The sequence below is a fragment of the Nelumbo nucifera genome, chromosome 3 (assembly GCF_055504915.1).
Source record: "Nelumbo nucifera cultivar China Antique chromosome 3, China Antique-T2T, whole genome shotgun sequence".
Lineage (NCBI taxonomy): Eukaryota > Viridiplantae > Streptophyta > Magnoliopsida > Proteales > Nelumbonaceae > Nelumbo > Nelumbo nucifera.
The window spans coordinates 20,523,359-20,538,324 of NC_142651.1; the positions used below are offsets into that span (position 1 = coordinate 20,523,359).

The 14,966-nt window shown below is 36.7% G+C and overlaps 1 protein-coding gene across 1 annotated transcript; it reads left to right on the forward strand.

The window, feature by feature from the left end:
* The first annotated feature begins 318 nt into the window (after positions 1-318).
* On the forward strand, positions 319-9,118 carry LOC104600794 (proline-rich receptor-like protein kinase PERK8). The gene is made up of 8 exons (XM_010263930.3): positions 319-2,303; positions 2,701-3,111; positions 3,194-3,280; positions 5,010-5,080; positions 5,182-5,258; positions 5,440-5,587; positions 8,387-8,548; positions 8,674-9,118. The coding sequence occupies exons 1-8, from the start codon at positions 1,349-1,351 to the stop codon at positions 8,863-8,865; spliced, it is 2,103 nt and encodes a 700-aa protein (XP_010262232.1). The 5' UTR covers positions 319-1,348; the 3' UTR covers positions 8,866-9,118.
* Positions 9,119-14,966: the final 5,848 nt, after the last annotated feature.

A 14,966-nucleotide genomic window follows, 5' to 3' on the forward strand; every position in this document is an offset into this window, starting at 1 on the left:
CTGAATCCGCATTGAATAACAGTTCAACAAACTTGAATAGATTTTTGAACAAAGATTACGCGTCTCTGACTTCTCTCTCTCTCTCTGCTTCTACGGTACTACCATTCGTTAAATGCAAACTCGAATTTTACAGTAATCAATACGTGGAATTTCACAGCTTGTCATCGGATGCAACGACGAATAATAATTAATAAACTCCCTGCAGAAAAATAGAATAAAAAAGCCGAAACGCTACTAACCAAGTAGAATCCAACTTAAAAAATTTCAGTCAAACTCGTGGCTCTAAAACGAAAATGTCCATAATGCGCTCAGAAGAATTACAGTAATTATTGATTTGTTTATCAATAAACAGAGAAGATTAGAACAAAGCAGCAGCTGAGGGAGGTGGGGAATTATGGCTCTATTGGGTTTTATTACAAATTAAAAAAAAAAATTGTTTTTTGTTCTTGAGCGCACAATCGAACAGGAACGCCACGGTTTTTCTTTGACTTTTCGTGTTTTTATATTTGATTGGGTTTGATTAAGAGATGAAATGCTGCCAACCAACACATTTCTATTTGTTATGATCATGATGTGATGATGATTTTAGTATCCTTTTCTCTCTGTCTGTCTAATGAGTGGGAAAGAAAAAAAAAAATTATTCTGAAGTCGCTCTCACGCGCGTTGTTGCTTTGGATTTAATAGACTCCCTTTCATTTTCGTGTACCTCATTGAGTTTTGAATCTTTCTTTGTGATTGAGAAGCTTCGTGGTGAATCCACTGGGATTCACAATCTCTCTACAGAGAAGGTTCGAAAATTCAAATCTTTGGTGATGACCAAACCGCTGAACAAGTAAGAGAGATGTATAGAGATAGGTAAGAATTTTGGGATTTAAGCATCTAAGGTTTTTTATCTGTATCCATTTGGATCACCTCGGTATACCGCATTTGCTCTTTGAAGCTTGTTTTTAAATTTGGGTGGGCTTGATTTTACTCAGAAAGGTATATGGTGAAGTGGGTTTTTTTTTTTTTTTTTATCACAAAGGCTTTTGTGATCGGGATTTTGCTTACTGGACTGTAAAAGTCTCAAGAAGTCTGAAGCGTTTGTAGATATGGGGTTTTGATTAGTGAACTTTTTTGCCGTTTGAGAAATCTGACGTTGAGAGTTTGGAGATTTAAAAATTTGCAAAACAGACGGCATTGATCACTAAAATGCTATTCAAATATTGAGTGTTGCTCTGGACACCTCGGCGGTTTATGAACTTCTCAGTAAGTTTGAGATTTTGGCGAGCTGAATTTGCCTTTTTTTTGTTTGAGTGGGGGATTCTGAATTTGGATCTCTTGACTGGAGAAGGAAGTAACAGCCGGAATGGCGTCGCCTGCTCCAAATTCTCCTCCTGCTGCTGCAGTTCCTACAGCTTCAAAAACTAGTCCACCACCTTCCTCTTCAACGGTTTCACCACCTCCCTCAGTGCCTCAACCCACTGATACTACGGGTTCACCTCCGTCCACAAGCCCTTCTCCTCCATCCCCACCACCTCAATCCCCTCCGCCTGTTCCTGCTGCTCCTCGTCCAGTAACACCGTCGCTCCCATCGGCACCACCTACCGCTCCCCCTCCAGCACCACCTACCACCCCTCCTCCTCCTGTAGTCGCCCCACCACCATCCCCTCCTCTTTCTCCTCCACCTCCGGTGCCTTCACCACCCCCTCCGGTAGTGCCCCCTCCACTTCCTGCTGTCACTCCCTCTACGCCTCCTGCAGGTTCTCCTCCACCTCCAGCATCACCTCCTCCACCTCAACCAGTCTCTCCTACTCCTGTCACTGATCCATCCTCATCGCCCTCCAATTCTCCCCCAGCGCCATCAGCAAAACGTCCTGCTAGTTCTCCACCTCCGCGCCCATCTCACACGCATAAACCTGCACCATCTGGTTCTCAATCGGCGCCTCCACCGTCCCCAACTCCCCCACCTTCATTTCCATCACCATCGGCACCTAGTGGGCAACCAGTTGCCACCCCACCTCCAATTCTCTTACCGCCTGCTCCTGCTTCTAATCTTGCTCCTCCTCCTCAAAGTCCATCAACTCCCCAAAGTCCCCCACCTCCTTCAGTGGGTTCTAATGAAAACATTACAGCAAACAACACATCTAACAATGGGGGACATAGAACTGGAGCTGTAGCGGCAATTAGTGTTGTAACAGGCCTTGTAGTTCTTGCTCTGATAGGAATGGCTATCTGGCGCGTCAGGAAGCAGAAGAAGAAAGGCGTTAGATACAATGGTGGCTATGTCATGCCTTCCCCGGCACCCTCTTCCCAGAAGTCGGGTAATGATTTAAACATTTAACTGTTGCTAATACAAGTTATTATCTCATCATAGATAACCGATGCCAAACTTTTCAAAATTTGGGTGCTATTTTTTAGCTATGCTTATTAGTTACTAAATGGATTCTTCTCTTTAAATTATTTTTAGATGCAAAGCTTGCCCAATATAGTTATTTGGAATATGAACCCTTCCATCTACCAAAATCTGGTTAAAATACATATTTATAGAATAAAATTATATGGCCCATACAATTGGATGGTAGTTTCTGGATCTTTTCTAGTTAAAAAAAAAAAAAGAAAACAGAGGTTGGATGTTGGATGATATCGTTCTTGATAAGCTTGTAAACTCTACTTGAGTTAACTTTTTTGTTCATTTGAATGCCATGTAAATGAATTCAGATGCTTCCTTTATAAAGGCCCACTCTTCAGCTCTGCGAGTAGGAAGTGGCTCTAGCAGTGATTTCATATATTCACCATCAGAGCCTGGTGGCTTGGGCAATTCAAAGTCATGGTTCACATATGCAGAACTAGTAGAAGCCACAAATGGGTTTTCCGCACAGAATCTTTTGGGTGAAGGTGGATTTGGTTGTGTGTACAAAGGATGCCTAACAGATGGTAGGGAGGTGGCTGTAAAACAGCTCAAAATTGGTGGTGCACAGGGGGAGCGTGAATTCAGAGCTGAAGTCGAAATTATTAGCCGTGTACACCATCGTCATTTAGTTTCACTGGTAGGCTACTGCATATCAGAAAGTCAGAGGTTGCTCGTTTATGATTATGTCCCAAACAAAACTCTTCACTACCATCTTCATGGTAAGTTTGCCATTTAGCTTTCTTGGACTAATTCACAAGCAAGAGTTGATCAGTTTCCTATGTTGTGTTCTGAAATTTGTAGGGGAAGGTAGGCCAATTATGGATTGGGCGACCCGAATTAAGGTTGCTGCTGGTGCAGCTCGTGGAATAGCTTACCTGCATGAAGACTGTAATTATCATTCTTTTATTTTGGATTTAGCTGTTTATTTTCCTTTTGCATTTTATCACCACACTTGTCACATTATTGAGGTCAGCTTGATAAATTGATGCATGATCATAGTTGCCAAGGTATGTAGGCGATTTTGGGGATGGTGGGGTGCCTAGATGCCTAGGCGTCACCTAGGTGATGAGAATTTTGTAAAATAAAAAACTAAATTTTAGTTGGTCCCCCAGTTCTATATACAAGCAACAATCATATTAATTGAAAAAAAAATAGCAATTCTGTTTTTAAGAACATGGAAAATCATCATACCTAAAAGATAATAACATTTAAATAATATTAATTTCAATATTTTAACAATAATGCTAATATAATAAGCATTTAATAGAAGAATTTCTTATCAAATTAGCAACTAAAGACACATGTGCGTTTTCATACATATGGGTATTTACACATGTCACAGACTGAATGGAGGTGCAGGAAAAAGTTAAGGAAAGAAAGTGTAGGAGATCCAAATACATCTTTGCCCAGCTTGGCTGGGACTTACAAACTTTTGATTGGGCTGATGCTTATAAATGAGCATAATGTGCTGAGCCCACGCTCAGCTTGCCATGGTAATGTCAGACTCTGGCATGGTTCAGCACATCTAAATCATTTTCAATGTTGGGTCCGTTAAAGCCCAGATTTTGGAATCTTATGATGCCAAGAATTGAAGGCCCAGGAACAAGTGGCCATTAAATGGGACTTCACAAAATAATTAAAACATCTGCATTGGTTGTACTTACTAAACTATGTAAAATACATGCCCATAAGAGAAAATAAGCAGATATCATATTTATCTTTATTCAGGCTCTATTGGCTACTTAAGCTGAACTTGTGCTTGGCCTTCTACTACAAGCCCACCCCAAAATGTTCTCAACTCATTCAGGCAAGATGAATTGACAGCCTAAGTAGAATGATGCCAAGTGTCAAGGTTTCCAACCTCTGGAAATAACACAACTTGGATGTAGCAAAAATAAATCATTACATATATACCAAAGGAAATAACTTGAAAATCAAAGTTTTGGAGCCTTTGATATTTCTTTTCCCATGACACTTTCTCTAAACAAGTGCTTGCTTAATTCAGCTTGAGGCACCACCTGTATGACAACTGAATGTTGGTACAACTAGAACCCTTGCTTATGAGGAGTCTTGGTAAAACTTTGGATATGGATACTCAAAAAACTGAGGCACAGGCTGATTTAAAAAATAAATAAATAAATAAATAACTGAGGCTCAGTTTCCTTAGATATGGGCTTCTTTATTTCTTTATGAGGTAATATGCACTGTTCAGCTAAACAAGCCTTATGCCACTTGGTTCAATTGGTAAAATCTCTGGTTGTAGGTACTAGAGGCTCAGATTGAACCTCCATCTCCTCTGTTCTAAGACTTGCAGGAAGGGTGTTTGTGGGGATACACCTGATAATGCTATATTGCCCTCCTCCGTCTGGGTGCCCTGGGCTTGCATAAGGTTATATCTTAAAAACAAGTATTATTTAAGTTGTGCATCGAAATGGTTATGAATAACCAAATACCTAGATCAAGACAAAGTAGATACATTGAAACTTAAAAGTTTTACATAGATAGGATAAAAATAATAATAAATCTAACATTAGGTTGTTGACACAACAATTTCTTAAAATAATTGACTATGTTTTCTCATAAATTTAATTTTGTTCATCACATCTGTCTTTGTCAGGCCATCCACGGATTATTCACAGGGATATTAAGTCATCAAACATTCTTTTAGATAACAATTTTGAAGCTCGGGTATGCCACTTTTTTTTTTTCCTTTTACAGAATTATTTCATCACAATTCTCTTTGACTGTCATTAATGCTTTTTGTATTCTTGTATTTCTCGTATTGGTAGGTTTCAGATTTTGGGCTTGCAAAGTTAGCTCTGGACACATACACCCATGTGACCACACGTGTGATGGGAACCTTCGGGTAGGCAGCTATGTACTTGTTGTTAGTATTGTTATTTTGATATTTCTTGGCACATTCTAATTGTTCCACTTAAAAGTGAATGTGTGTGTGCTGCAATTAAGGTTTATGTTTACATCTGGTATGTGTATATTCTGGTTCATGTTGATAGACTTCTGACAAGTGGCATTTGTTGGTTTTCCAGATACATGGCACCAGAGTATGCATCAAGTGGAAAATTGACTGAAAAGTCAGATATGTACTCTTTTGGAGTTGTGCTTCTTGAGCTGATTACTGGTCGAAAACCTGTGGATGCATCTCAACCCTTGGGAGATGAGAGTCTAGTTGAATGGGTAAGCTTTTCTACTTGGAATTGGAAATAGGTTGGGTGTGGTATGGATTGGAGCAATCAGAATCAACTAGATGAAGAAAACATTGAAAAATAAAGAGAAAAAGGATGAGATACAAAAAGGAAGAGATGCTTGAAAATACTTGAACAAATTTGAGCTACTTTGTGTAGTTTATAGAATGTAGCCCAGTAGCAGTAGGGATGGTTGGTGTTAAGTCTACTTATCACATATTATTTGGCAAAATTTTCTGAGCTCCTAAGCTGTTATAAGAGTGTCACTTTTGTTGATTCATTCTTTAGAAGATAGGACTTGTACAGAACAGATCAGTTGAAGAGGATTTTATGTAGCTCATGTCCTTTGATGGCAGAGACCAATTCTAACCATAGTCTTCTCTAACTGGAATGTGTTTTTGTTTCATTTGTTCATTGGCATAGGAGCCCTAGATGATGTTGTTCCATTTTGCACTTAGTTGTGTGATTTGGGAGAAATAATTATAAGGGATCTTCCAACAACAGCGTAAATAGAGTGAATCTACCTTTGCCAATGTTGTGCATGAAAGGCATGAAGGCATTAATTAGGTCCCAATATTGGAGTTTCATGTCTTTCAATTTCATGATGTCCAAGAGATGGTTGTTCTTGAATGAATATAGGCAAAACCTATCTGAATTTTGATGGAATCTAATTTGTGGAAGTCCTTTGTAGTAATGAGAGTTGCATGAAAGCAATTGAGGCTTTGAATGCTTTCATTGGTGCAATAACTAAAAAAAATTGGTGAAAGTATATATCTCAAGAAAGGGGTCATGACATGATGGATGAAGCTGAAGTTATGAAAGATCCATCTTAGTTTTGATGGATGTTCCATTTGTACCAGGGTTGACCAGTATTATATGTCTATTCTGAAACGAGACTTTGGCACAGTTGGTAAAAGGGATTCCGCTATGGAGAAATGAAAGCTCTTATTATATGGTTCAAAGAAATTCCAAAGCTGCTTTGACAGCCATCTTTTCATCGAGAATAACTCCAGCAATATTGTTTTCTGGGCTTTGGGAATGTTGGTTGGACCCAAGAAGGGATAAAAATATAGCACTAAAGCTGTCAAGCTTGGGGAATTGACAAGATCGGTAATCCTTAGTTCCTTGTATATAGAAAATTTCTTCTGTATTTTTCCTTTATGAGTCTAAATTTCCCATACTACAATTATGAAACAAATAAAAAAAATGAGGATACACCAAAACAAACTATATTTGATGGCATGGAGCATAGGTTGGAATATTATCAGCAACTCTGCCAGTATATTGACAAATCTTAATCAGCAATTGACAAGCATTGGAATTTCAGGTTGCTGTGTTTTGTCTGGTAAGGGGAGGAAATCAATTTTTAATTATTTAAAGGATATTTACTGGTGTTGCTGAATTAGCCATAAGGTCCTCATTTTCATGGTTATGGTTGTAGCTGTCATGGAACTTTTCATGGGTTTCATTGGTCAGATAGCATATGTGAGCAATTCAGTTGTAGTTTCTTATTTACTTTCCACTATTTAATGGTTTGGATGCGTCTGGTCTGCTAGCTGTGGTAATCAAGTTAGTATTATTGGTGGTAGAAACATTTAGAGGGTAGGATGGAGATTTAGACTAATGTTCTATGGACCTATTGGGACAAGGGACTCTGTTTGAGCTGAAGTCCCCTCTTTCTTCTATCAACAACAGAGATGTAAATTTTATTGAGAGTGTAATGGTATATAGACTGACAAAAACTTCCTCTAAATCTAAAGGACAAAAGGAAGGAAAACAGGCATCCGGACATGATATACATAAATTCCAGATTGAATTACAGTCAATTCACCCATCTAGTATACCCCAATGAAATTTCTGTCTGGTCATTCATTGTTTTACGTTGTTTATTTCAGATAATTTCATGGGATTGGAGCAATGTCTCAAAGATTGACAAGGAGAAACAAGGGGAGGCGGATGAGAATCAAACCATGCCATCATACACAAAGATGGAATAACATATCTAACCAGTACTTTCATGAAGCAAAAGCAGTGGTGGCTCCAGAAGCAAAAGCATGGATAGCACTAGAGACCCTTAATAACCTAGGCCTTTCTGGCATATGTGGTTTTTTTAGAGATCATATTGACAATATCCTTAATTTCATGGGATCAGCCAATGAAAGAATCAAAGAATATCTTTGAGGTTTGAAATTCTTGCTCTTCTTCAAAAACTAAGACTAACCTACTCATCATGTTTTAGTTGACTGATGGTGGATGGACTGCCAAATGGTGATTGGCTGGCTTTGACAAGAGCATGAGGTCCATGGTCCCATAAATTGTTGCTTAAAAGGCAAATACATAGTCATCAAACCTGGAAATTTTACTTTTTTAATACCAAGATTGGCAATAAAATTGCAGATGCTCTAGTAAGGGGTAACAAGGAACAAACTGGTGGTGGGTGGGGGAGGGGATTGCACCAGGGGTTAACATTGTAAGAAGATTATATCTTTTTTTTTTTTTTTTTTCTTGAGATGTCAGCCTTTGGTCCCTCAATTCCAAATTCTTTTGAACGCAAGGTTTTCTATTTTACATTTATAAATGTCAAATTTTTTCATTTTTTTGAAGCTAGTATTTGTGCCATTCGATATTTCTTTGATATTGCCATAAATCACATCTGGGAAGTTCCTCCATTTTTGATAAAGAAGATTATATTTATTATGCTGCAACAGAAGGTTATTGCTTTATGAAAGGGATCAGATTCCTGTGTATACATAAAGAAACAGCCTAACCAAACTGCCTGCTTATCTTTCAGGCTCGACCATTGCTTACTCAAGCACTTGATAATGAAGAATTTGAAGAGTTGATAGATCCAAGGCTTGGAAAGAACTACGTAGGAAATGAGATGTTTAGGATGATTGAGGCAGCTGCAGCATGTGTGCGTCACTCGGCTGCAAAGAGACCTAGAATGGGGCAGGTAATGAATTATCAGTTACCCAATTGACAGAAATTTTTGGTTACTTCTTCTCTCCTTGTCTCCTTGCACAAGTGTTTAGGTGGGGCTATAAACAAAATTGACTAGAGATATATATTTTTTCTCAGGTGATAAGAGCCTTAGACACTATAGGGGACCCATCAGATCTTAGCAATGGAATCAAACCAGGCCAAAGTGAAGTATTTGATTCTAGAGAACAGTCTAGAGAAATAAGAATGTTTCAGAGGATGGCTTTTGGTAGTCAAGATTACAGTTCAGATTTTTTCAGCCAATATAGCTGGAGAAGTGGAGATCATTGAAAACGATTACTGTTGCTTGTGAATTTCCAAGAGGATGAGATGGTTAGAGAAGTATGAAGGCAACTCAATGTTGCAGTAAATTTCATGTAAATGTGCAAATGACTTGTCAAAGAGTGTACTGTTTCATCGTGGTCTCAGACTCGGCCAAACATGCAAGAAGTATCTCATATACTGTATACTTTGAGAACTATCACACATTCAAGCCTTGGAGCCTTTAATTAGATAATTCAACCAGCTTCCTTTACATTCAGCAAATACTGATTTTTTTTTTCTTTTCCTGTAATTTTTTCCATCCTAATTAACCAATGCTTGTACGGATACATGTTTTTGTCTCACCATTTTTTTTTATATCTTGTCAATAAAACTTTAATTTTTTATGCATTGTTTTAATACAACTTTTAATTTTCCTGCCTTTCAGGGTGCGGCCAGTTGCTTCAAAGTTAAAATCTATGACATTCTCTCCTACTTCAACCTTCTTAGACCAATGGGGCAATGCCCCTGTTCACAAAGCTCTTACCTGAGTTGAAATCAGAAAAGGAAAAAGAATAAAAAAGGATAAAAGGACAGAGAAAAAAAGGAACCTTCAATGTTTCAACGATAACAACATATTATAGTAGGGAGATGATTACATGCTCTCCCTATGATTTTTAATAATTTCTACAAAAAAAAAAATTTAATTTAGTTTAGACTGGGGTTAGGTTTATGTTTATTCTCCTTTTTTCTTCATATTTTGTTTTTCTTCTTGTTTCCATTTTTAGCATTAAATAATAACAATAAGGTTCTAATTGATAGCAGCTAAAATTGCTGAACTGAATGACTCGTTACCTTCTAGTAGATAAAATAATTAAATAATAAAATATTCAAACACAGTAATCAGAACCCGTATGGGAGGATTTCAGCATTAACTGAGCCGCATTGACTGAATCACTTCGGGCTCGGCGGAGATACCAGAAACAGCTTCACTGGAAGCTTACTTCTCGGTTCATATAAGCATATATTTCTGGCTTTCCAGGTTTTTCACTAAACACAACTTCACAGAAATAATACAGCGATGGCCGTTTACTTACGTCAACAAATTTCTTCAAAAGAACAATAACACCTCCCCTACGGCAAATTCATAATTGAATTGCGATCTTCCGTGTGGGTTGTGTAGTATTGACATCCTTGGCTGAGTGACGGTGTTTTTGTGGTGTTTCATCAAACATAGCATACCTGTTCGTGTGAGACTCACCTCGCAAAGTCAGAAGCTGCTGTGTAAAAGCCTTCCCAAATTAGTACTACGGGTCAATTTGGGAGGGTTTCCGTGTTGGTTGAGCTGCGTTTACTGAACCGTTTCAGAGAAGCTACCGGAGATAGCTCCATGGAAAAGTTGATGTTACAGTTCATATAAGTTTGGCTCTTCAGTTTTTTTTTTTAAGAAACCTGGCTTCACGGCATTCCAGCCTTCTCAACTCAGGTAAGGCCAAAGCCTTCTAAGGTCGTGTTTGGTTTATAGGAAGAGGACTGAAAACTTGTACCTTATTCGGTTTGAACATTATTCGGTTAAAACCGAATTACTGAACTGAAAATTTTGGTTTTGATTTTTTTAGTTTTTGGGTAATTCGGTTTGGTTAGTTTGATTTTTAGCAATTTCAGTTTTTGGCTTTGGTTTTCATATTTAGAAATTCGGTTAACCGAAAAAACTGAATTAACTAAAATTCATTATATAATATATAATATGCTATATATTTATATATTAATATGTTATATATAATGTATTATAATGAAATTAAATTTCATAATATATATTATAGGTTATAATATATAATATTGTATATTAATTAAATTCGGTTTTTAATCGAAAACTAAACTGAAAATTTCGGTTTTGGTTTGATTTTCATTTTTTTATTTCGGTTTTAAAAATTTCGATTTATTCAGTTCGATTTTTAACCGAATAAATCGAATACTCACCCCTAGTACGAGCTTTGTCAAACATTAAGGTTATGTTTGGTTTGAAGGAAAAGGTAAGAAAAAAAAAAGGAAATATAGGAAAACCTATACAAGATTTGCACAGGTTTCTCTTTGCTTCCCTTCGTTTCCCTATCTTCTCCTTTAAACCAAACACAGCATAAGGCTGTTATAGATTTCCCCATCTTTTCCTCCAAACCAAATACATCCTAAAAGAAGATTCAACAGAAAACCCTTTTTTAGTTGAAACTCAGTTATTATTTAGGAGGGTTATGTGATGACTGGCTGTTTTGAGTGTTGGAGACTCTCTCACCTTAAGTAGCAATTGGGCAATCACAGAAAGAGATAATGTTGTTGTGTTACCACTAGCTGTAACTATCTTGTGTAGATAAAAGCCCTACACGATTCTGACACTCATGTATATTTATTAGATTGTAAATCAATGAGAATTATTTTTGACTCGTCTTGCTTAAATTATCTTTGAGGCAGCTGCTAGTTTCAACTCAACTCAACAAGCCCCCCCCTCCTCACACAAATTGCACTCTACAAAAGCTATGTCTTCTTCTGTCAAAAGATTGGCCCCAAGATCATAATTCATATCAGCTTCTTCATTTCGTATATATATCTCTGTGCCCTTTCTCTTGTTCTCTTTGAGTCTATAGGACTTCTTTGCAATCAATGTCAGGCCTATACTTCGACTTATAATTAAAAAAATAATAATAATTACTTATACATAGTATGTCCATTTGAGAAATTACTTATATATATCCTTAACTTTAAAAATAACTTACATGTTTTGCTGATCATGCCACACATAACATAAATAAGATCTCCATCATTACACCGTTTAGAGATCCCTTAACAGCTCACTCCAAATATTCTTATGATATCAATTTTACCCTTGAGGTTGCGTTTGGAAACGATACAAATTTATACTATTATTAAAAGTGTGAATAATGGTGTGGAACTTTTATTTAACTAAATTATCCTAATTTTTTAATTTGGTCTTTGTCTAATTTTAAGGACAGAATTGTAATTTTAAAAGCCACTTTTCTCCTTATTCAAATCTCTCTCGTTAAGTCTCATATTTAAACCTATTAACTCCCGTTAACATATTCATTGAATCCTTTTCTTGACTAGAATATCCCTATTTTTGAATTTGATCCTCTAATTGTGAGGGCACAAAATGTTATTTGAACTACTACATTTCTCCCTATTTAATCGAATTGTTTTTTCATCATGGTGGTGAGTAAGCAACTGAACCATCCAGGCTAAGTGGACTAATCCATGATGCATAATTAAATAAAAAACTTTTAAAATATAAATAAATAACAAATATAGAAAGATTAGGCACATCTCTAATGTATATTAATCATACTACCTGTGACCTATGTGATACATAGGCTACTGTTTAAAAATGTATATTTTAAGGGAAAAAAAGTAACAACGATTCACCAAAGTTTTTATATAAATTGAGTTTTTTACAGATAAAATAGTAGCTTTTTTTTCATTTTTTTATTAGTTATTGAGTTTTCCAATTTTTTCCCTTTCTATATAGCTAATATTTTATAAGAAACACAAAAGTTAACTACATAGTATGAGAACTAATTGATGGTGGCTTAATTGGTATGTTCTCTAGCTAGTAAAGTTTAAATATAAATATACACATTGCATTTTGGTCCATGCAAATGTAAAGTTGGATTAATTTTGTATTGACAAATTTACATTCTTACCAAACAACTTTTGGTTGTAATGGATTCTAATCCCAATAAAGTAATATATCTTTTTTAACAAAAGCACACTTTGAATGCAAATTTACTTTTCTTTTTGGCTGTAAAATTACATCTCACTTTCAATATAAACATGTCTTAAAAATTGTATTTCTTTTTGTCATTACCAATGCATAAATACATTCTTGCCAAACACTAGAAGAACTAAACTAGAGTACACATTCACACTGAACCGACATTTACACTCTATTTACAACATTTCCAAATGCAACCTGAATGTTCAAAATGTTGGAAAAAATACATTCAACCCCAACTCCCTGATTTACAAGGGGGGCTTTCGAAATGATGGGTTGCTTTATTGGCAAAGAGGAAGTGGGAATGATAGTGATATTGAGTTTAGTGTCTTGCACTTTGAATTCCGTTAGAACCCTATGGGGACTGTTTAGATTTAGGGGGAATGACTGTTCAACCCACCTCAGAATTCTTAGCCCCATCGTATAAGTGGGATGAATCCTGGCCGTGGATTGATGCCAAATTCATAAACAAAATGCAGTTTATAGAGGGGGGGGGCTACTAATAGACTATGGGGGACTGTAATTTCAGTACTTCTCCGTTAGATTTATGACCAACATATCTTCCTATGGTACAAAGAATCTTAGGATACGTGTGCCCTCCCTATGTTGAAGCTAGCAATTGGGTTCGACCACTTGCCCAAGCTCCCACCATCTATGATGAGTGGAGTAGATGGGGTGACTCCTGTTCGGGCAACCACATATCAAGTAGGGGTGGCCATGAGCTACTTGAGCTCGGCTCAACTCGGTTTCAACTGAGCTTCGAGTTGAGCTCAAGCCCAATTTATAAGCTCGATTATAATTATTAATTATTATAATTCTTAATTCTTTAAATATCAAATAAAAATGTTTTTTATATATAATTTTTTGTTTTTATAAAATATTTTTTTTCAAATCGAGCTCGAGCTTATGAATTTTTTATTCGAGCCGAGCTCGAGTTCAATGTTCTAGCTCAAATCGAACTCTAGCTCGAGCTCAATGTTCTAGCTCGAACCAAGCTCTCAAGCTTGAGCTTTATACAAACTTGGCGAGCCGAGCTCGAGCCTCATACTATTCGATTTGACTTGGCTCAAATCCACCCCTAAGATCAAGTACTTGTATTTATACACAAGGTATATATAAATAATTATTGCTTTAAACTATTAAAGAAGGCTTGTATAATTGTATTGCCACCTGGCAATAAGCTACAAACAAAAAGTTGCGCTCAAAAGAGGGCGAATCATAGAACAAACACATGGAGCCTTGATATTTTAACCACCACCTGAGCTGCCATTCCAAATCTATTATTAAGTCAACTATGCGGCCTTCGGGATTCAGCCAATATTTGGTTTACTTGGCCTCGTATATAGACGATAATTCTGTATAAAATAAAGGGAAATAAATGGTTTCTTCTTCACAAAAATAGATGCTTTTGAAAAATCGGGGGAAAGTTATTTCCTTGCTACTAGGATGTACTAGGATGTCAATAGATCGGATTCAGTAGGATTTCACTTGACCCATATCTGACTCGAACCCACTCCAATCCAAACCCGACCTGACTAGCTAAATAAAATGGGATATTGAATTACAACTGTCCTGTTTCACGAATATATACCTACCTGTTCATGGGTCGGGTTCGGGTAAGATTCATTCAAATTATACTAAGATTTTATCATTAAATCAAGCAATTGTACAGATAAGTTTTCCTAATTAATGTTTATAAAAAGGAATAAATACTCAAAGTACCCTTGGGCTTTGCAAATTAAAATGCACCACATATCCCTCCATGTTTCTAAGAATACGATGACCTTGCCATTATCTCTATATGGAAGGAACTGGGATCCAGTCAGTGCAAAGCCCGTTCAAACAACCATCTTGCATTGGGAATATTTCCCCATAAAATAAAGTATAGAAATATGGAAGTGCACAAATGTTTATTTTATCTTTCATTATTTTTTAAAATTTCACAACCATCTTGCATTGACAATATCAAATATTGTAGTCCTAGAACTCTGACCCAGTCGTCGATCACAGCTTCAAGCATTAATGTACCCCAGGACCAGGAATGTGGTGTGGACCCAACAATAGCCATTGACTTGGAAAATAGCAAACCTCCAAACTGCATCTAGGCATAACCATTTCCTCCAGGCCAGTTCTCGAACTCCCAAAGATTACAGTCCCTTTCAAAAATTGAGTACATCTATGTTTGCATCTAATTAGTACTAAGTTGGTCAAGTGAATCAAGCCATGTCATCATATACTAAATTGGCTAATGGGAAATTGTCAATATTGGTGAGACAAAAATGGTCATTGTCCTATCTACTTAGAAAATAAAAGAATATAGATAAATGTACTTACCCGGATAAGTGTTTTT